Source organism: Anomaloglossus baeobatrachus, chromosome 12 (assembly GCF_048569485.1).
Source record: "Anomaloglossus baeobatrachus isolate aAnoBae1 chromosome 12, aAnoBae1.hap1, whole genome shotgun sequence".
Lineage (NCBI taxonomy): Eukaryota > Metazoa > Chordata > Amphibia > Anura > Aromobatidae > Anomaloglossus > Anomaloglossus baeobatrachus.
The window spans coordinates 25,211,672-25,231,373 of NC_134364.1; the positions used below are offsets into that span (position 1 = coordinate 25,211,672).

General features: G+C 48.5%; 1 protein-coding gene across 3 annotated transcripts in view; it reads left to right on the forward strand.

Annotated features, from left to right (window-relative positions):
* The window catches only part of NIN (ninein), a 108,809-nt gene that overhangs the window by 20,227 nt on the left and 68,880 nt on the right, over positions 1-19,702 (forward strand). For all 3 annotated transcript variants that reach the window (XM_075330108.1, XM_075330109.1, XM_075330110.1), the window contains exons 2-3: positions 4,636-4,829; positions 15,212-15,293. In XM_075330108.1, the coding sequence (XP_075186223.1) occupies positions 4,656-4,829; positions 15,212-15,293 (256 nt within the window). In that variant the 5' untranslated portion in view covers positions 4,636-4,655. The remainder of the gene's footprint in view (positions 1-4,635; positions 4,830-15,211; positions 15,294-19,702) is intronic.

A 19,702-nucleotide genomic window follows, 5' to 3' on the forward strand; every position in this document is an offset into this window, starting at 1 on the left:
TCCAGAACTTTGTGTTTTCCTTCTCTTTTGGACGACTTCGCATGGACCGGAGAAGTCCACTCCCGGTTCATTTTGTGTTGGGAGCTGTGGCCCGCGAAAGCTGACCCTTGGGATTTTAGTGGGTTCTTGGCGGGCACCCTATCCCCCACGTTGGGCTTCCATTTTGCTCTATCTGGTCTCCCGCAACCGGATCTCCGTCGCCTGTGGCTCTGCTCACTGTCTGCCACCCAGCCAAGGAGTCCAGGGGCTACAACCCCTGACTACACTACAGTCAGCTCTCCACACTTCAACTGTCAAAGCTCGTCTCTCGAGTTCCCACCCCTGACTCCTCAGGACCCCTAGGTAGGCGTTCTCATCCGCCTGATCCCGCCCACTGGTGTGTACTAGTTATCATGAGGGGGTGACCAGGGTTTTATGGCTGAGTGTTATACCTAGGTGTGGGTTGTGATGGTAACAAGGAGGATGTGAACTATGGGTGACTACCTGGTTTTGCCAGCGCGTCACACATGATTGAAGGGGGCAAGGAGAGGTCAGTGCGCATGGGGTGGGGAGGAGGGGTTGCAGGGCAGTGCAGGACCAGTGAGCACAGGGTGGGGTGGTGGGTTGTGGGGTCAATGAGCACAGGGTAGGGTGGGTGTAATATAGGGTGGCACAGGGCCAGTGCTCACGGGAAGGAGGGATTTGTATGGTGGTGCGGGGCCAGTGCACACCGGAGGGTGAGGGGTCACTGCAGCGGGAGACCAGTGCACACAGTGGGAGGCGAGGGGTGGTTGTGTTAGGCACAGTACCAGTGCACACTGGGAGGGGGATTTGTAGGGGGGCACGGCCAGTACACATGGGGAGAGGTGGGGGGTGGAGTGTCAAGGCCACATGGGGCCAGTGCACACGAGCTGACAAGGGGTGTTTGTGTTTGTAGGGTGATGTAGGGCCAGTACGTACAAGTACACACGGGGGTGGGGTCATGGAGGCGTGGGGCCAGTGCACATGGGGGGGATGGAGGCGCAAAGCCAGTGTGTATGGTGGAGGGGGTCATGGTGGCGCTGGGTTATTGCGCACGGTGGGGTGTCAGTGCCCTGGGGCTGGTGCGCACGAAGGGGTCACTGTACTTTATGCACTTGCACATAAGGATGACTATGGTAGGGTGCAGCCCCATTTCCCATCTTTACCGGCCTCTATGGTTGCTTTTTACTCTCCTGCTGGTTGATGACCATTGTTTGATCTCTTGAGGTATTTCTTAGTTTTCTGGAGTCAAATTCATGTTACGTTCTTCTGGATTTGGCTCTGAGTTCACCTTTCGCTAGAAAGAAGTGTCGAGGGGTCTGTTTTTCTATCGGAATCTTCTTTCTTCAGGCAAAGTTTAGACAAGATTGGTTGAGAGAGAAGATCTGGACCAATTGCACAGTGTGAGGACTATTTATCACGAGTTCCATTTTTGTGTATCTTTTCTTGCAGGCAATCAAAGTGTAGGTATATATAATCTCTCATGTCACCACTTCTCGATTTGCTGCACACAGTCCTCGTATTGTGTCTCTCAGGACTTTCCTGTGACCACACCGCATGATCTCGCCTGCACCTTCCCCGTCTGTCCCTTGGGCTGTAGAAACAACGAAGCCGCTGTGTACAAATCCTAATCCTCCCATTTAACTGTTTTGCTTAAAGGGGCTCTCAATACATGTCTGATCAATTCTTGTTTTTTTTTTTTTTTAAAAAACAACTTTCTAATGGGATATCGTGCCTCCAATTTGTGGCTTCATTGATTTATTTTTGAGCATCGTACATCAGTAGAAGCCGTGCTGAAATCTGAGAATCTGACCAAGGCGGCCTCTGCGCTTGCACCAGGTGGCCCAAGAAAGTGTAGAAGAAGCGTCTGCACATGTGCTGGTTTAGCACATGCCCAGGTACCCGAAATAATAGGTTGAAAAGGTCATAGGTCAATCCAAGATCAATTTGGATTCTTAAGACCTAAGACATTAATCAGGACACAGTAGACATGATTATAGCTTGACCTGCATCATTATACATGTGAATGGCCAATGAAGGTATGTAGTTTACCAACGCTAATTTTTAAAGACAAACTCCACATGGCTGCTTTCTTCCTGTCTGGTTTGTGTCAGAGTATTGCAGTTCTGCTCCATTGAAGAAAATGGGATCTATGTGCAGTACCACACATAACCTGTGAACAGAGGTGGCGCTGTTTTTGGAAGAATCCAGGCTAGGTTTTTCTTATCTTGTACAATCCCTTTAATTTGCTAATATTTAGCCCCTTAGAGTTCGTCTTCAGATAACTGGAATTTACCAATAAATGTTTGTTTTGCTTTTGGAATTTGGGCCTGGATAGAGAAAACAAACCCGATACTTTGTATTTGCTGGTGACAGACTCGGCTATTTCAGGACAATGACTTAATCGCGATCGCTAATTACATTGTGCGCGCTGGCAGCCGCTCAAGAGTCGCGCTGCGCCAAGAATACGTAATGTAATCGTAGCGGGGGCAAACTGCTTTTGATCATTTCTACCGGAGTTGATTAGATTAACCCTCCAAATGCCATCTGCCTGACCTTGCAAAGGAACACCTCTTGTAAGAAAGCAAATTTATTTTTTGTTAGTGAAGTGAAGAACGAGGGGAGAGCAGAACCCCAGGAAAGGGAAGGGCTCGGTCATCCAGTGCTTGCCTATCAGGGAATCTGCAATGATACACGGAATTCAATCATTCCTTTAAGGATACATAGAGGTTGTGTGATATCACCCCAATGGAGCCCCCTAGAATTGGGCCTGGGGGCTTATTTAGGGTGTACCTGTACCCACCCCTCCTCGGCTACTGGTTCGGAGCTGCGTCCAGTCTAGGTTATATTGTATGTTTTAATTTAAAGGGAACTTGTCACCAGTTATTCCCTATTAAACCAAAAATATCCCCTTCTGCAGCTCCTGGGCTGCATTCTAGGAAGGTGCACCTTGTTGCTGCCCCCCCCTTTCAGACCTCTAAAAGAACTTTATAAAATCTTACCGTTTCCTATGCAAATGAGTTTGGTTGGCCAGATGGGTGGGCTCTGATTCGGCTCCTGTCCTCCCTCCTGCCGCTGTTTGCTGTCCCCCAGTCATCATTTACATGGATGATGCCCCCCCATGCTGCTGGAGTCTCGCGCAGGCGAATTTTGCTGCGCCCCTATTGCGAGGCTGAGCATAAAGCTTCCCTCGCGCAAGCGCCGGTGATGTAGTTGCGCAGGCGTGAGATTATGGGCAGGTACGAGGATGACGATGGTGAGGTCATACACAGCACCGCACATAATCTCGCGCCTGTGCAAGTACATACATCACCAGCGCTCGCGCGAGGGAAACTTTATGTTCAGCCCCGTGATAGGGGCACAGCAAAATGCGCCTGCGCGAGACTCCAGCAGCGTGGGGCGGCATCATCCATGTACATCATGACTGGGGGATGGCAAACAGTGGCAAGAGGGGGGACAGGAGCCGAATTAGAGCCCGCCCATCTGGCCAACCAAACTTATTTGCATAGGAAACGGTAAGATTTTATAAAGTTCTTTTAGGGGTCTGCAAGGGGGGCCAGCGACAAGGTGCACCTTCCTAGAACGCAGCCCAGGAGCTGCACAAGGGGAGATTTTTGCTTTAATAGGGAAAAAAACGGTGACAGGTTCCCTTTAAGATTAGGGCTTTCCTGATAAAGCAGGGGTTAAAGAATAAGCAGAGTGCAGGATTTGCACGTGAAAAAAATCCAATAATTGCGAATGTGCATTGCAGTTTCCCAATGGGATCCAAAGTGATCACCAGTAACGACTGGTTTCCCAATATGATCACCAGTATTCGAGTTGGACTGGTCCTCACTGCTTCAATTGTCTGTACATGTTGCATTACTCATTTTCCCACTGTCATTTTGACACAACCCCTTATAATTGGAGAACAGCAGAACAAAAACTCCAAAAAAATGTATTAAAAATAAAATAACTGTAAATATTGATTAAAAAAAAGTACAAAACTGGACCTTTTCCTGTTTTTGCAAATATGCTGTATAATGAAAAGTTCTGTAACTTTATATTTGATACATTGTAGCAAACGGTCAGAGCTGGGGAAGGTTTGTGCTGGTGATTAGACGCGCACACATTGAGGATTTGGGTGCAGAAATTTCTACATTAATGGCCAAGAAAAATGCAGCGGGAACAGATGCGTTTTTATTTTTTTTTTTTTTGTTTTTCATATTAAAAGAATTGACACTGCAGATTACTTTCTGCACCAAATCTGATAGTAAGACATGCCCTACGTGTGCACTACACTTCAGGATTGTCATTGACTTTGGCATCAGAATTTGCTTGCAGTTTTGTGACAAATCACTGTGGATCTGCTACGCTCAAGGGTTGGGTCTAGACAGATTTCCAGTCTCATGGTGTCTTTCCCTGACAGCAAGCAGAGATGTAATGAATGCACCAGATATATAATATTTTGGAACCAGATAACCGCTTTGAATATTCTTTGATTGGAACCAGTCTGAGACCTTTTTCCTCTCTGGGTTGTCTTTATGCATTGGTGCTTGTTGATGACCGCACACCTGTAATAATATACCGTTATTAGATGTCCGTATTTTGCATATATTCCTTCTAAATGAATATACCCAACTTGTTCTGTTGCAGGACACAGTGGTGGCTATGGGATGGAGCAGGACCAGTATGAAGCTCGTCTTAAGGAGCTGTTTGATAGTTTTGACACCACGGGCACGGGTTCTTTGGGGCAGGAAGAGCTGACGGACCTCTGTCATATGCTGCAGCTGGAGGAAGTGGCCCCCTCATTACAGCAAGTTCTTCTTCTGGACAACCCACTTGGCCGGGTAAGGAATCACATGATGTGATAATAATGAAGATCCTTGGAAAAAAAAATGGGGGAGGGTAAATGATGGAGGAGCCGACAGACGAGGGGTGAGTTGCAGGGCATGTTGTCTGGCGGCATATCAGTGGGCACGGTGCGCCAGCTATGTCTGGAATCTGGTCTATTGCAATTGTGTATTACTGTAATTTAAAGCCCACCACTCACCAGGAGTTTCCTATATAACCTGAAGCCAGTGCTATACTGGCACTATCAGGCTGATTCTATATATACAGTGCTATACTGGCACTATCAGGCTGATTCTATATATACAGTGCTATACTGGCACTATCAGGCTGATTCTATACATACAGTGCTATACTGGCACTATCAGACTGATTCTATACATACAGTGCTATACTGGCACTATCAGGCTGATTCTATATATACAGTGCTATACTGGCACTATCAGGCTGATTCTATATATACAGTGCTATACTGGCACTATCAGGCTGATTCTATACATACAGTGCTATACTGGCACTATCAGGCTGATTCTATATATACAGTGCTATACTGGCACTATCAGGCTGATTCTATACATACAGGGCTATACTGGCACGATCAGGCTGATTCTATACATACAGTGCTATACTGGCACGATCAGGCTGATTCTATATATACCTTTTGTTCGTTAGCTCTGATGTATAGTTTTGAAATAAAGGTAAGTAAAGTGTGTAAAATGAGCAGCTTTTTGAGTGACAGCAGCTGCCGATCAGCTGATAGTAGGGTATTCATAGTGATCCCTGGCCTGTCCGTCTGTTATTTATGCTAAGGGTAGTTTCACACTTACGTTAATTTCCTTCCGTCATAATCCGCCCTTTTGGAAAACAGCGGAATCCGTTAACGGATTCCACTGCTTCCCATAGACTTGTATGACGGATTGTGCCAAAAGGACCTGCGTTGCTTCCGCTGGCCGACGCGTTGCGTCCGCCGGGCGGAAGGAACGCAGCATGTAATGTTTTTTGAGCTGCGGAGTCCTCTATTTTTCACTGCGCATGCTCATTCATCATCATTTTTTTTTTTTTTTTTTTTATCTTTTTATCACAGAAACTTTTATTTTGTCTCTCGGTGGCCGAATGTTCAGCTGAGCGCCCGGCCGCCGGGGGATCAGCTGATTGTTCACAATAGTCTGCTGCCGGTAAAATTGTAAAAAAAAAAAAAAAGCTTTCCGTTGTTTTGTACGATCCGTTGTGCCATTATATGTAACGCATCCGTTGCATCCGTCACACAACGCAATGCAACGGATGCCGTTCAACGCAAGTGTGAAGCTAGCCTAATTCTATTATAGAATAGTTTTACCAAGTGACTAGAAGGAACTTTGCTGATGACCATGACCATGTGACCAGAAGGGGCGGGACTAGTATTGAGTTCATGCGACCCTGGCAACCTGAAAATCTCTGATAAAGCTTCTCCTTATGGAAAGCGCCAAGTCTGTGCGTTGCTGCGTGTACGCGGAGTATTTTTGTTGCGTTTTCGGAGTAGAAACTCAGACTGCACAGACAAAACAAAGAACCATTGCATCCAAATAAAGGCCCGTCCTAATGAAATAAAGACAGACACCATTTTGTTGGCAGATATCGGTCACAGCTTTACTGATATATTATTATTTTACAAACTTTTCCAAACTCATTAAAACTTGTAAAACATATTTTATAAACTTTTTCCAAACTCTTTAGAACTTGTAAAACATAACTTGACTCCAGGTGAGAAGGGACACTCTACCACAGGACCAAGGACTTCCGCTCTCTCACCAGAATGCTGTTGACACATGCCAAGGAGGAGACCAGTCTCAAACTGAACTCCGACCCCCACCATTTGGAAAAAGGCTTGCTCCAGGCCGCCCTGGATCATAGATAAAATTGTATCCAGACCGATATCTGCCAAGAGCACACCATCTTGAAGCATTAACCTTCGGTTGTCACCTTCCAACTAAAATCATCGGAGCAGACAACTGCCTGCTGATGGCAACCACCTCCAACAAGACCTGAGCCATCTCAGGCCTCGAACCCAACCACTAAGCAGTTCGACAGAGTAGAATCCAAGATTGCGACTGTTACCAGCTCTCTGAAGAGCCCAAAACACGTAGAAATGGCCAACAATCCAAAAACTTTTTTTTTTTTTTTTTTTTTTTTTATAGCAATGCCGAACCTTTAAAGAAATTAAAGTAAATGTGCTATAAAATTGGTTACTTCCTGAAATAAATCGTGCGATGCATATCTGACAAAAAAAAAAAAAGCAGAGCGCAATTTACCAATATGCACTGTATATCAGAGTCTGATAAAGCCCGCCCTGGCAGCCTCAGTGGCTGCCACAATGAAAAGGAATGGGTCCCAAAGTGATCAGGGGGTGAAAAAACGGCAAGCGGTGAGGCAGCACCGAAAAAAGGAGCGGTAAACTGGTACCTAGTAAGGGGGGAACCATCCTAATAAACTAACATTGAGGTACCAGTAGACCGACAAACAAAAATTCCATCAAACGCAAAGGGCAGGTAGGGCCAGGGGAAGGAACAGTCTAATCCCAGAATCTCTGGCCACTTGGTCAGTTTGGGCTCCTGAATGCAGATACGCATGAAGGGTCAATAAGTAGTATGGCACACAATTGAAGGCAACAAAACTATTCTTGGACGGTGTGGCGAGTTCGCTGACTCTGAGGGCCCAGAAAAGGCCAAGTTAAAGGTTGTGGACAACAGGGATATCTCCCGTGGGATTGAACAAACAGCCTGCATAGTCAATTAACTGAAGAAGCATCAGGTAAAAAAAAATTGGGATGCCTCTTATCTATGGATTGGTGGGACTTAAACCAGCCATTAAAGGGATTTGCAAATAACAAGATTTAGTAACGTAGAACATCCCATCAAAAAATGAAACAAAATACAAATAAATGCTTCTGGGCTACAGAGGCGGAAGACCAAAGTTATAAAGGTGCATCAAATATTGGAGGGTAACCTCCGAACAGGTAAAGTTATCAGAACCGAGGGACCAGCTACCAGCATACCTATACCTAACCACTGTTTCACGCCTATCCATAAAGTTGCCACTTTGAAGGGGGATCTGAAGTCCTAATCTCTGTCAGGAGTTGGTCCCGACAAGATCTCGCAGCGGTGTGGCAATGGCAACCCACCGGGCTGGCATTGGGTACCAGCTGAAAAATCCCGCAAACAGAAACGAGACAATCAATATGGAGCATAACTCTGAGAACCCGTAGCCCATGCTCGGATCCAAATGTGTATTGTATGCAGCGTAACATCACACAAAATATTACAGTTGGCTAGTGACTTGTGGCAAAACTCCACAGCAATGACAATAGGGAACAATTCTGAAAGGGAAAAATTAGCAGTCAAACAAAAAGTTAACAAGGTGAGGGCCAGGTGCCCCGGCACCACTGATTGCCAAAAACAGCGCTAAAACCATCAGAAAAAAGAACAAATAAAGTGAAAGAAAAATGCAAAACTGATATGACCAGCCACATCCTTATTGGGATATTTGTCAAGCCACAAGGGGCATCTCTGATACCTTTACCGGGGTCGTCTGAGACATTTGTACCATTTTACCGAGGACCTTGGAAGGAGGGTGAGGGCATCTAACAGCCAAATGGCTCCGCAGCAAGCAGAACACTCGTGCTAGTATTGCATAACCCAAAGAACCGGAAGTGTCAATCATTAAACAACCAACACGCTCCTGGGCGGCGCACGGCCACCATGGCTGGACCTTGTGAAGCTCCCGGCACAGTGGCCGTGGATTCAAAAGTGGTATACTGGCTTCTGTACGGTCATTAACCTAAGCCAGAAATCCATGGCTTGGACACCCAAACCAATGCCAGGGTGTAGGGGCAAGCAGACGCTGAAAATCCTCATAATACCAACTACACCCATAACCACCGTGAGTTTATAGGAACTATAAATTAGGTTTTGATAAATGAACATTTCAGGACCACGGTCGGGATGTTTCTGACCCAGGACTGAAAAACCTGTAGCCAATTACTAATCGTTCTCGTGACCCTGGGTTTCTTATAAGTACTGGGACTAATATAAACGTGACTTAGTCGACATGATGCTATCACAGGGGGAGTATCCATCAAAACACCACCGCTGACGTGACAGCACAAGACCGCCAGGCATCCTCGAAGCGCCCGATCTCTCAAACAATGAAGATAAAGAATGCCACCTTAAGGAGCTGTAATGCCTTAATCCCCCAAGCCTCCGTGAACACACCGGATGTTGATGTGGATGCCATCTCTGGGGAATTCGCCGTAGATACACCACCGCTGACGTGGGAAGGGGCATACCTCACATCTCCGGGCTGTTCAGTAGCAGACCAATTCCTGTTTCCTCGTAGGCTGCACCATAGATGTTAGTGCACACTCATCAGTCACCCTCGAGACGCTTGAGCCCTCAAAAGAAATTCAAAAGGCGACTTCTACCAGATGAGTGTGAACGCCGGCTTCTGTATGTACGGGAGAAGTTCCGTGAAGAATGCCTCAAGCGCCTCCTGCACCGATCCGGCGAGCGACGCTGATCGTGCAGATCCGACCGATGCAAGGCTATGTGCCCACGCTGCGTTCTATCCCTACAGAAATTTCCGCAGCGATCTGAACAGCACACGTGCGCCCCAAACCACCGCAGAAACAGTCCGTACTGAAAAGCCGATTTCATGCGCTCCGCACGCAGCCCCCCCCATAGACAGAGCGGGGGCTGCATGCAGAGCGCACAAAAGAAGCGACATATCACTTCTTAGAACGCAGCGCCCCGGCAGTAGCCGAAGCGCCGCGTTCCAATACGCCATGTGGGCATGAATTATGCACAATCTTCATAGCTTGTGCTGGGGACGCAGGATGCATGCAGCCACGCTGCGGTGCACAACGCAGCGTAACTGCATGAAAACACGCCACGTGGGCACATAGCCCAACGCAGAGGGGAAGCGGGACCGATCACTGGTAGGACATAAGCAGGACCCCTGTGGTCTGCAAGGATTTAGACATTGTGAAAGTAGCTGTGGATGTGAAGAAGGGGACAGCTTGGGCATCAAGGGTTAATTGAGAACGTGGCAGACCCTCACAGGTATGCAGCACAGGAGGGGAGTTAGGGGGGGTGTTCACTATTTGGAGGCTCTGAGCCAGGGATACAGGCTGGTGAGCAGACACACTGCCCAAAACCTGCAGAAGAGGAAGTGGTGTCATTGTCCATGGCAGTATATGAGGGGTTAAAGTAATACTGCTGTGATACGAATGCACTAGAAGTGCTGGGAGCTGCAGGGGAGATGAAGGGGGCGTGGAGCAAACTGTGCTGTGTGAAAACAACAGGGAGGGGGGCTGAGGGAGCAACAGTTGTGAGGTGTTTATTAAAGCCTGCCTGCAGTGCTAAAAGCAGGGACAGGAAAAGCAGGGATGCACGTGGGGCAGGGGCCCGAAGGAAGCACCTAGGAGAAGAAACACTTCCCGGGCAGGTGCTGCAGCTCTCTGCAACATAGCCCCTAGCTGTGACTGAGGAGAGCTGAGCTCTGCAAATAAATGAGCCAGTCATCCCTAACCTTCATGCCACGCATGGGCCTGCAGCGTCTCAAGGATGTGAAGGTCCATCGGGTTTCTCCTGCTTCCACCAGGCAGAGCTGCTCCGGATCCTGGGATACCAGGGGAAGAGGCCGGACACCGGCCCAGACCCCAATATATAGGTAGAAATTACACCCTATAGGTGGGATTGGGAATTCGGGAGGGGCCAGGACGGAGTCCCCTCCCAAACACAGGAAGAGCAGGGCCTGGACGGGAGAGGGGGCTGGACAAAAACAGCATTGGGGTTAACCCCTTGCTGCACAGTCTGGGGCAGTTTCATTATGCACTACACTGCCCACCAATGCCAACATTTTTGTTTAATTTTTTTTTTTATATTTGGAGAGCTTCTCCTGCAAAAAAACTCCTATATTTAGGACTGGGTTTTTGGTGCGCTTTGGAGGGGGGGATGGTCTGTCATTCAGCTGTGTATGGCCCTTTAAAAGCATTGAAGTGATAAGCCCGCCGTCAGATCCCATAAAGCTCCGTCCTAATTGTAGGGAACAGGAAGGCGCTCGGTGTAAATGGGAGCGGAGCTGAAGGGAGTGGAGGCGTCGCGGTGGAGAGGAGTGGATGGAATTCTGATTTCGGAGCTGTAGCCTTCATTTTGAGTAGATGCTGCGGCTCCTCTCAAACCCCCCCCCCCCCCCCCCCCCTCGCTCCCTGTGTCCTCATTGTGTTGTCTCCAGTCATCATGCATATTCATGAGATGTCATGACAAATGCTTGTGGTCCGCTTCCTGGAGGGTGACATGTCTGGAAACAAAGACGTGAGATTGTAGACTCAATCTCCAGACGGGCTGAGTATTTTGATTTGCTCTTGTCTAGATAGTAATTTAGTTGCAGGCGAGAAAGCATCATCAATAAAAAAAAAAAACCCTGGGTAATTTTTAGGTGCTACTGTCTCTTTAAATCTGAAAAATATTCTCCATTTCTTTATTTTTTCAGTTTTTTTTTTTCTTAAGCAGTTGTATACATGGAAGGGTTGTATATATGTCTAATGAGGTGCTTGGGGACTAGAGTTGTTTTCAAGAAGGTCTTTTCTTGCAGCCGGCGGCCTCTTGAAGGTTGTCTGAGATGTAAGGACTCCTAGGGAAGCGTCTTGCCCGTAGTCTGGACTGCTCGAGGTTATATTGCTCAAGAGAGCAAAGAAAGAAATGCAAAGAACCAGCGCCGGGATGGATTTATGGTGGACATTATGGGGATTGGACCAGACGCCGGGCTGACCTTAAAGGGGTCACAAATGTGGAGACACGAGCTGACTGGGTCAATAATGGACATAACAAAAATACAATGGAAGACGAGATCTAGGGACCATCATCCATCTCATCCGGAGCCATCAACTCTTCTCCATCACCCATGGCTAAAATGTGTTTAGAGATGTCCTTCAACCCTTCCATTCCATTGTAATGGGGATTATCTTATGCATAACTATTCACACCCCCTGCTACAGGTCCTTTTTTTTTTTTTTTTTTTTAAAGCAAAAGCATTTTATAGCAGCCATGTACCTCTATGTACAAGGCTCGGCCTAAAGTACAGTCTTCACATAACTTGTGGATGAGATGTCAACCGTGAAATCCAGTCGTGAATTCTTCATATGGAATGTTATAAAAATAGCAAATTGTTTATATTCTCACATTGGCCACTAGGGATTATTTAAAATCCTTTTTCTGAAAATTTAAAATATTCATTAGTCACAATGAGCTTAAAGCATCTAATGTGCGTGTGCACAGGGACAGGAGTGGGAGACGGGAGTTGGTGATATCAGCAATTTTAATCCTGCCTTTAATAAGGAAACTGCTGTATACTTTTCCTGGAAGGAGAGGAAGTGCGAGTATTAAGGCATAGTTTAATCCCGTACACTCTTCCTGGAAGGAGAAGAAATAGGATCGCAAGTCATAGTTTAATCCTGCCTCTCATGATAAGGAAACTGCTGTACACTCACCTGGAAGAAGAGGAAATAGGATCGCAAGTCATAGTTTAAACCTGCCTCTGATGACAATGAAACTGCTGTACAGTCACCTGGAAGAAGAGGAAATAGGATCGCAAGTTATAGTTTAATCCTGCCTCTGATAAGGAAACTGCTGTACACTCTTCCTGAAAAGGAGAGGAAGTAGGAGTCTTGAGCCATAGTTTAATCCTGTACACTCTTCCTGGAAGGAGAGGAAATAAGATCGCAAGTCATAGTTTAATCCTGCCTCTGATGATAAAGAAACTGCTGTACACTCTTCTTGGAAGGAGAGGAAGTAGGAGTCTTAAGCCTTAGTTTAAAAATAACAAGATTATTATTTTTATTTATTTTTTTGTTTTTTAGAGCAGTTTCTTTTGTGATGACTTTTCTCCTTTTTGAAGTCTTTGCCGTGCAGGAGCTGTAATCTTTCCGGTCGCAGGCCTCTTGCAGACTGCAGCAGGTTTTCTGTATTTTGTGTCTTGCATGATCTATTCTCTTCCATCTTCGGCACATCTTCATGGTAGCCGTAGGTTCGTCATTTCCAAGGTCACTCCCTTCTATAGGTCCACCAAAATGTCTTATTTTTGCTTTATTTAAAGGAGTAAAACGGTCTCCCTCCCCCCCCCCCGAAAAACAGGATGGGGTAATTTTGACTGCTGTGGAACGTCTTGGTGCTCTTCCAGTGCAGTTTATTAGAGCGGCTGGCTGTGCACGCTCTCTGCCACTGTCGGTGTGCACGGCATTGATGGCAATTCTATCACTGTGTCCGGCTTTCAGCTTTCTCCCTCCTTCCACCTCTTGTGAACGGTTATTAATTTATAAAAAAAAAAAAATGCAAATAAGAACAAAGAAACAAATGTCGAGTCGTGGTAATTTCCTGCTCGGATTCTGTTGCGCTCCGCACAGTTGCATCTTGAATTAAACTGATTAGATTGGGGCTAATTTATGACGCCGCGGCCTGTATCGGGCTCTTCCCGTGTAGTGTAATCCCTCCGGGTTGTATCTGATCTGGTCACAGTGATTTTGCTGCAGGACTCGGGAGCCGGCTCCATCTGTCTTCCCGAGCAGCGTGCGACTTAGGACGGGCGCAGATTACTCCAGAACAATGGCCAGACATTCCTGCACCACCAGAGCCCTTTTTTTTAAAAAAAAAAAAAAACAACAAAACAAACTTTGTTTTATAGAAAAATAAAAAAAATAAATATATATATATATATATATATATATATATATATATATATATATATATATATATATATATATATATATATATATATATATATATATATATATATATATATATACATATATATATATATATATATATATATATATATATATCACATTTTTATAACTTTTTTTTTGTGTGTGGCCTCCTTGTGATTACTGGATTCAAAATGACTGTGCAAACCAAGCACAGGCACTCATGCATCATGGGGGTCTAAGAATATAATTTCACCTTCTCTGCTTGTTTTCCCTCTTTCTCCGTCCTCCCTTTTTTGTTGGCTCTGGCTTCATAGATCTAAAGAAGGTCCGAGATGGTACCACAAGCAGATAGGAAGGTGCATTTAAATCATTAGTCCCTCATGATGCAGGAGCTCCTGGGCTTGGTTTGAACAGTCATTCTGTCCTTTTTAGGGGCTCTGGACAGCTCCTAGGTGGGTTTGGATAACAATCTTGCAACAGCTCCAACCACTGATGGTGATTACAGAAACTGGTCTAAATCCAGTCTACGCCCTCCAATAAGGAGATTATATTTACCAGTTATGGTGGACCCCAGGTTGGGGATTTTGCAGACCTGGAGAGGGGAACTGTGTGGCCCTGGGAGCCTTTAGTGGAGGCAGGCTCTTTGCGGCCCTTGGGGTCCTCTTTTCTTTTGGTGGGGATGGGATTCTTTTAGCAATTGGCACTTTTGGGTCAACACCTTATCTAAAGGGGAGACTGCAGCTATGGGGGCACTTTTGAAGGGGGCACTTTGCATCCCTTGGGGGCATTCTGCAGTATTGATGGGGGGCCTTTTAGTACTCTTAGATGGATACCTTGGCTAAGGGGGAGACTACAGCTCTGGGGTCACTTTGGGGGGCACTTTGCAGCTCATGGGGCCCTACAGTAGGTGGGGACATTATGCAGCTTTGATGGAGACCTTTTAGCACTCTTGGGTGGACACCTTGGCTAAGGGGTAGACTGCAGCTCTGGGGGGCTTTGGAGGGGGGAGTACGGGTTAAAGTCTCCCCACCAGAGCTGCAGTCTCCCCCTTAGCCAAGGTGTACACCCAAGAGTGCTAAAAGGGCCCCAGGGTATTCTGTATCTTTGGTGGTAGCTTTTTAGCATTCTTGGGTGGACACCTTGGCTAAGAGGGAGATTGCTACTCTGGTGGGGTTTGGATGGAGTACTTTGCCCTTGGGGGCCTCTTGGCTGGGACGGGGGCTCTACTGAAAGTCTCGTTAGTGCAGACTTGAGAAGCTTTTTTTTTTTCTTAAGCATATCGGACTATTAATCGTGACTTCAATTGCCTATCAGTTTATGTATACAGCCCCAATGCAGAGCTATGCCTCTGGTAACCGATCAGAAACATACAATAGTTTTTGTACTTGATTGGTTTTTGTTTTTTCCTTTCTGCATTATCGATCGATGGATGGATGGATGGATCAGTGATTCTGGTTACAAGCGAGGCATTGGGGCACCTCCTCATACCGTGTGCCTCGGTAATGCTCAGGCTGATGTCATCCTTCTTGGTGACTGTTGCTGTTTTGTATCGGAGGGAGACCCCTGGAGATTTCGGTTGTTTCCAGTGGGAGTTTTCACCTCTCGGATGGGACATTGACACAAACTCTCTTATCATTGTTTCCATAGATTCACTTTGACCAATTTAAAGAAGCCCTTATCGATGCCTTATCCAGCACCCTGTCCAGTAAGGAGAACTGCCCCGAACCAGGTACAATCTCTGCTTTCTCTTTTTTTTTTTTTTTTTTTTTTTTTTTTTTTATAGCTCCTAATAAAGGGCATGTAAACTTCTGCATCATTTGTATTGCTTGAATGCATCTAAAATAATAAAAAGGCAACAACTTTGCAAATGGATTTGGTAAAAAACATCCCATCGTTCTGTATTTACAGCTCCTATGTAGAACTGTGTCTCCATAGCGACAGACTACAAACACCCAGCGTAGTCTGATCCCAGTCATGTGTTACCAAAAAGTGTCTTCTATTGTCAGATGAGGGATCTAACATGTATGTCGCCTGCTCTGTAGCACCAGTCCTCTGGGAACCCCTGCTATGATCACTATGTGGGTTCAGGTTACTTTTGTTTACGCCCCAGAGTTAGTAAATGTATCCTCTGTCAGTGTTTCAGTCCTCGTGCGTTTTTTTATGGCTTGTTAGTGTATCTGCACGGTCATTAATTCTGTACCTGTCCCGCACCTGTCCCGCACCTCTTGATGGGACTTGCAGAATATTAAATAACATTTTTGCCTCTTGTAATGAAAGTGCATCGTTGTCTCGTGAGGTCCTGGTTTGTCACCCGGCATGAGGCCATGGCTCGTTATTGGGTATTCGGGCTCTCATGACTTGTTCCCTGGGCTCTTGCAAGTTCATGACTTGTTACACTGTATCGTTGCGCTTATGAGGTCCTGGCCCGTTAGTGTATCTGGGTTCCTATGGGTCCATGACTTCCGAATTCTTATAAAATCATGGCACCTTACCTTACAGGGCTCTTGTGCGTTCCGGATATTTTGCATGGGATCAGTGTTCATGAGGGTCATGGTTTTAGAGTATGGGGGCTCTCGGGAGGTAATTTCTCATTACCGTGTATTGGAGCTTTTCCTGACTTTGACTTATAATGTAAGGGGGCTCTCAGGAGGTCATGGCTCGTTAGTGTCATCAGGGCTCTTGTGACTTCAGCTGTCTTGTAATCATGACTTGTTAATGTGTATCAGGGCCTTTGTAAGTTCATGACTTGTTCTCCTGTATTGTGGTGCCCAGGAGGACATGGCTCGTTACACTGTATCAGGTCTCTCATAGTTTCTGCGTATTTGTAACATCAGGGACCTTGAGGGTTCATCACTTGCTGTATAGTATCAGTATCCTGGGGTCCTGGCTTATGTTCTATCGGGGCTCTTGTGGGAGTTTAGCTTGTCACTTTGCATTTGGGCCGTGTGGGGGAGCCCCTTGTGGGGTCCCGGCTCGTCGCCGTGTGGGGGAGCCCCTTGTGGGGTCCCGGCTCGTCGCCGTGTGGGGGAGCCCCTTGTGGGGGTCCCCGGCTCGTCGCCGTGTGGGGGAGCCCCTTGTGGGCTCCCGGCTCGTCGCCGTGTGGGGGAGCCCCTTGTGGGCTCCCGGCTCGTCGCCGTGTGGGGGAGCCCCTTGTGGGCTCCCGGCTCGTCGCCGTGTGGGGGAGCCCCTTGTGGGCTCCCGGCTCGTCGCCGTGTGTGGGGAGCCCCTTGTGGGCTCCCGGCTCGTCGCCGTGTGGGGGAGCCCCTTGTGGGCTCCCGGCTCGTCGCCGTGTGGGGGAGCCCCTCGTGGGGTCCCGGCTCGTCGCCGTGTGGGGGAGCCCCTCGTGGGGTCCCCGGCTCGTCGCCGTGTGGGGGAGCCCCTCGTGGGGTCCCGGCTCGTCGCCGTGTGGGGGAGCCCCTTGTGGGGTCCCGGTCCCGGCTCGTCGCCGTGTGGGGGAGCCCCTTGTGGGGGTCCCGGTCCCGGCTCGTCGCCGTGTGGGGGAGCCCCTTGTGGGGTCCCGGTCCCGGCTCGTCGCCGTGTGGGGGAGCCCCTTGTGGGGTCTTGGCTCGTCGCCGTGTGGGGGAGCCCCTTGTGGGGGTCTTGGCTCGTCGCCGTGTGGGGGAGCCCCTTGTGGGGTCTTGGCTCGTCGCCGTGTGGGGGAGCCCCTTGTGGGGTCCCGGTTCGTCGCCGTGTGGGGGGAGCCCCTTGTGGGGTCCCGGCTCGTAGTCTTGGGTCGGGCCCCCTTGTGGGGTCCCGGCTCGTCGCCGTGTGGGGGAGCCCCTTGTGGGGTTCTGGCTCGTCGCCGTGTGGGGGAGCCCCTTGTAGGGGTCCCGGCTCGTCGCCGTGTGGGGGGAGCCCCTTGTGGGGTTCTGGCTCGTCGCCGTGTGGGGGAGCCCCTTGTTTGGTTCCGGCTCGTCGCCGTGTGAGGGGAGCCCCTTGTGGGGTCCCGGCTCGTCGCCGTGTGAGGGAGCCCCTTGTGGGGGTCCCGGCTCGTCGCCGTGTGAGGGAGCCCCTTGTGGGGGTCCCGGCTCGTCGCCGTGTGGGGGAGCCCCTTGTGGGGTTCCGGCTTGTCGCCTTGTGTCGCAGTCCCTTGCCTGTAACGCGTCCTGCACCTATGTCAGCGGACAGGACAGGATCAGGTTTATTTTTCTAGGTTCTGTCTTCTCCTCTATACAGTATAGCTTCGGTCTGCCCCCCTCCCCATCGCACGGTTTCTTGCCCCGTTGCTGTGTTTCTGGCTATTAGTGGCCGGTGTTTTGTTGCTCGCTTCGCTGGCGTCCGCTATTTGTTGGCTAATGATTGACTTTGCAGTCAGACGTGCGATGTTTGCTCTGCTCCTCCGTGGAGCACCTGAGTCGTCTTGGCGTGCTCTTGTTGCTTGGTGACGGGGACTCCTCGGCTGTCACATCGCGCCGGCGATCACACGGGGTTTTGTTCTCAGAAATTAATTGCACGGATTTAATCTTGTAGCTGCTGGCTGTTCGGGGAGTTATGAGGAAGCATCGGGCGTCTGCAATGTGTCACCGGAGTCAATATTGTGCTGCTGCAGAGAGTTGATCCATTTTTTTGGATCATTACGGAGTAGTCCAAATTGTGTAAAGCCACCGGCATCACCAGGCTCGAGCAGCCGCAGGGTTTTAACATTTTATTCAATGACTGTAAGAAAAGAAGTTGAATGTTCTAAGCTGCAATAAAGACAATGCAAAAAATGTCATCTCCAAAGTGCTGCACAAAAGTGAACTCGTAGGTAGACCCCTCCATAAGGTGCCAGTCAAGAGGCCAGAAGAAGTAAGCATGGAGGTGTAATCCGCTAACTCCCAACATTCCCAAGGAGACGTCTGGCCTTAAAGCATGCTGGGAATTGTAGTTTCAGAAGACTCTGCATGTAGCCTATTACTGTTGTGAAGGGCCGGGGCTGCAAGGTAGAGAGTATGGCTGGCCCTATAGGGGGCTGTTTAGAGGGTGCAACTCTTCCCTAGAGATAAGTGTTACTTGGCCACACATGGGGGGGGTTATTTATCTAGATAGGAGGTTCCTGAGACATTAAGTGACTGCACCAAGGTTCCTTCAAGGGGTTGTCTGACCATTCACGGTTTGTTATATAAAGGATCAAGGGGGCATAAAAAACCCAAAACAAAAGCAATTCTCCATGCCCAGTTTCTCAGCCGTTCCCTTCCAGTCCTCCACAGGTCCACTTCGGAGTGCACTTCCTGGTCCCTCTTGAGACTCAGGAAATATTTTTCAAGCCAATCATTGATGGAGGTGTGTCTTCAGCATGACCACTGATTGGTGGGAGGGACTAAGAGAGGCTCAAAATGCATCAGAACAGGTGCGGCCGAAGATCGATGGAGGGGAGCACTGCCAATCCAGAGTCTATTTAGACTAAAAATGATTCAGCTAGATCCCCCTCCCCCCCCCCCCCCCAACACAAACCACAACCTGCTCTCCCTTCCTTCTCTGCTCTCCCCTTCCTTCTCTGCTCTCCCTTCCTTCTCTGCTCTCCCTTCCTTCTCTGCTCTCCCTTGCTTCTCTGCTCTCCCTTGCTTCTCTGCTCTCCCTTGCTTCTCTGCTCTCCCTTGCTTCTCTGCTCTCCCTTGCTTCTCTGCTCTCCCTTGCTTCTCTGCTCTCCCTTGCTTCTCTGCTCTCCCTTGCTTCTCTGCTCTCCCTTGCTTCTCTGCTCTCCCTTGCTTCTCTGCTCTCCCTTGCTCTCCCTTGCTCTCCCTTGCTCTCCCTTGCTCTCCCTTGCTCTCCCTTGCTCTCCCTTGCTCTCCCTTGCTCTCCCTTGCTCTCCCTTGCTCTCCCTTGCTCTCCCTTGCTCTCCCTTGCTCTCCCTTGCTCTCCCTTGCTCTCCCTTGCTTCTCTGCTCTCCCTTGCTCTCCCTTGCTCTCCCTTGCTTCTCTGCTCTCCCTTCCTCTCCCTTCCTCTCCCTTCCTCTCCCTTCCTCTCCCTTGCTCTCCCTTGCTCTCCCTTGCTCTCCCTTGCTCTCCCTTGCTCTCCCTTGCTCTCCCTTGCTCTCCCTTGCTCTCCCTTGCTCTCCCTTGCTCTCCCTTGCTCCCCCTTCTACTTCTTTCTCTTCACAAGCTTGATAATCGGCAGCCATCTTTGGACTTGATTCTTCACATGAGGTGGGCTTTCATG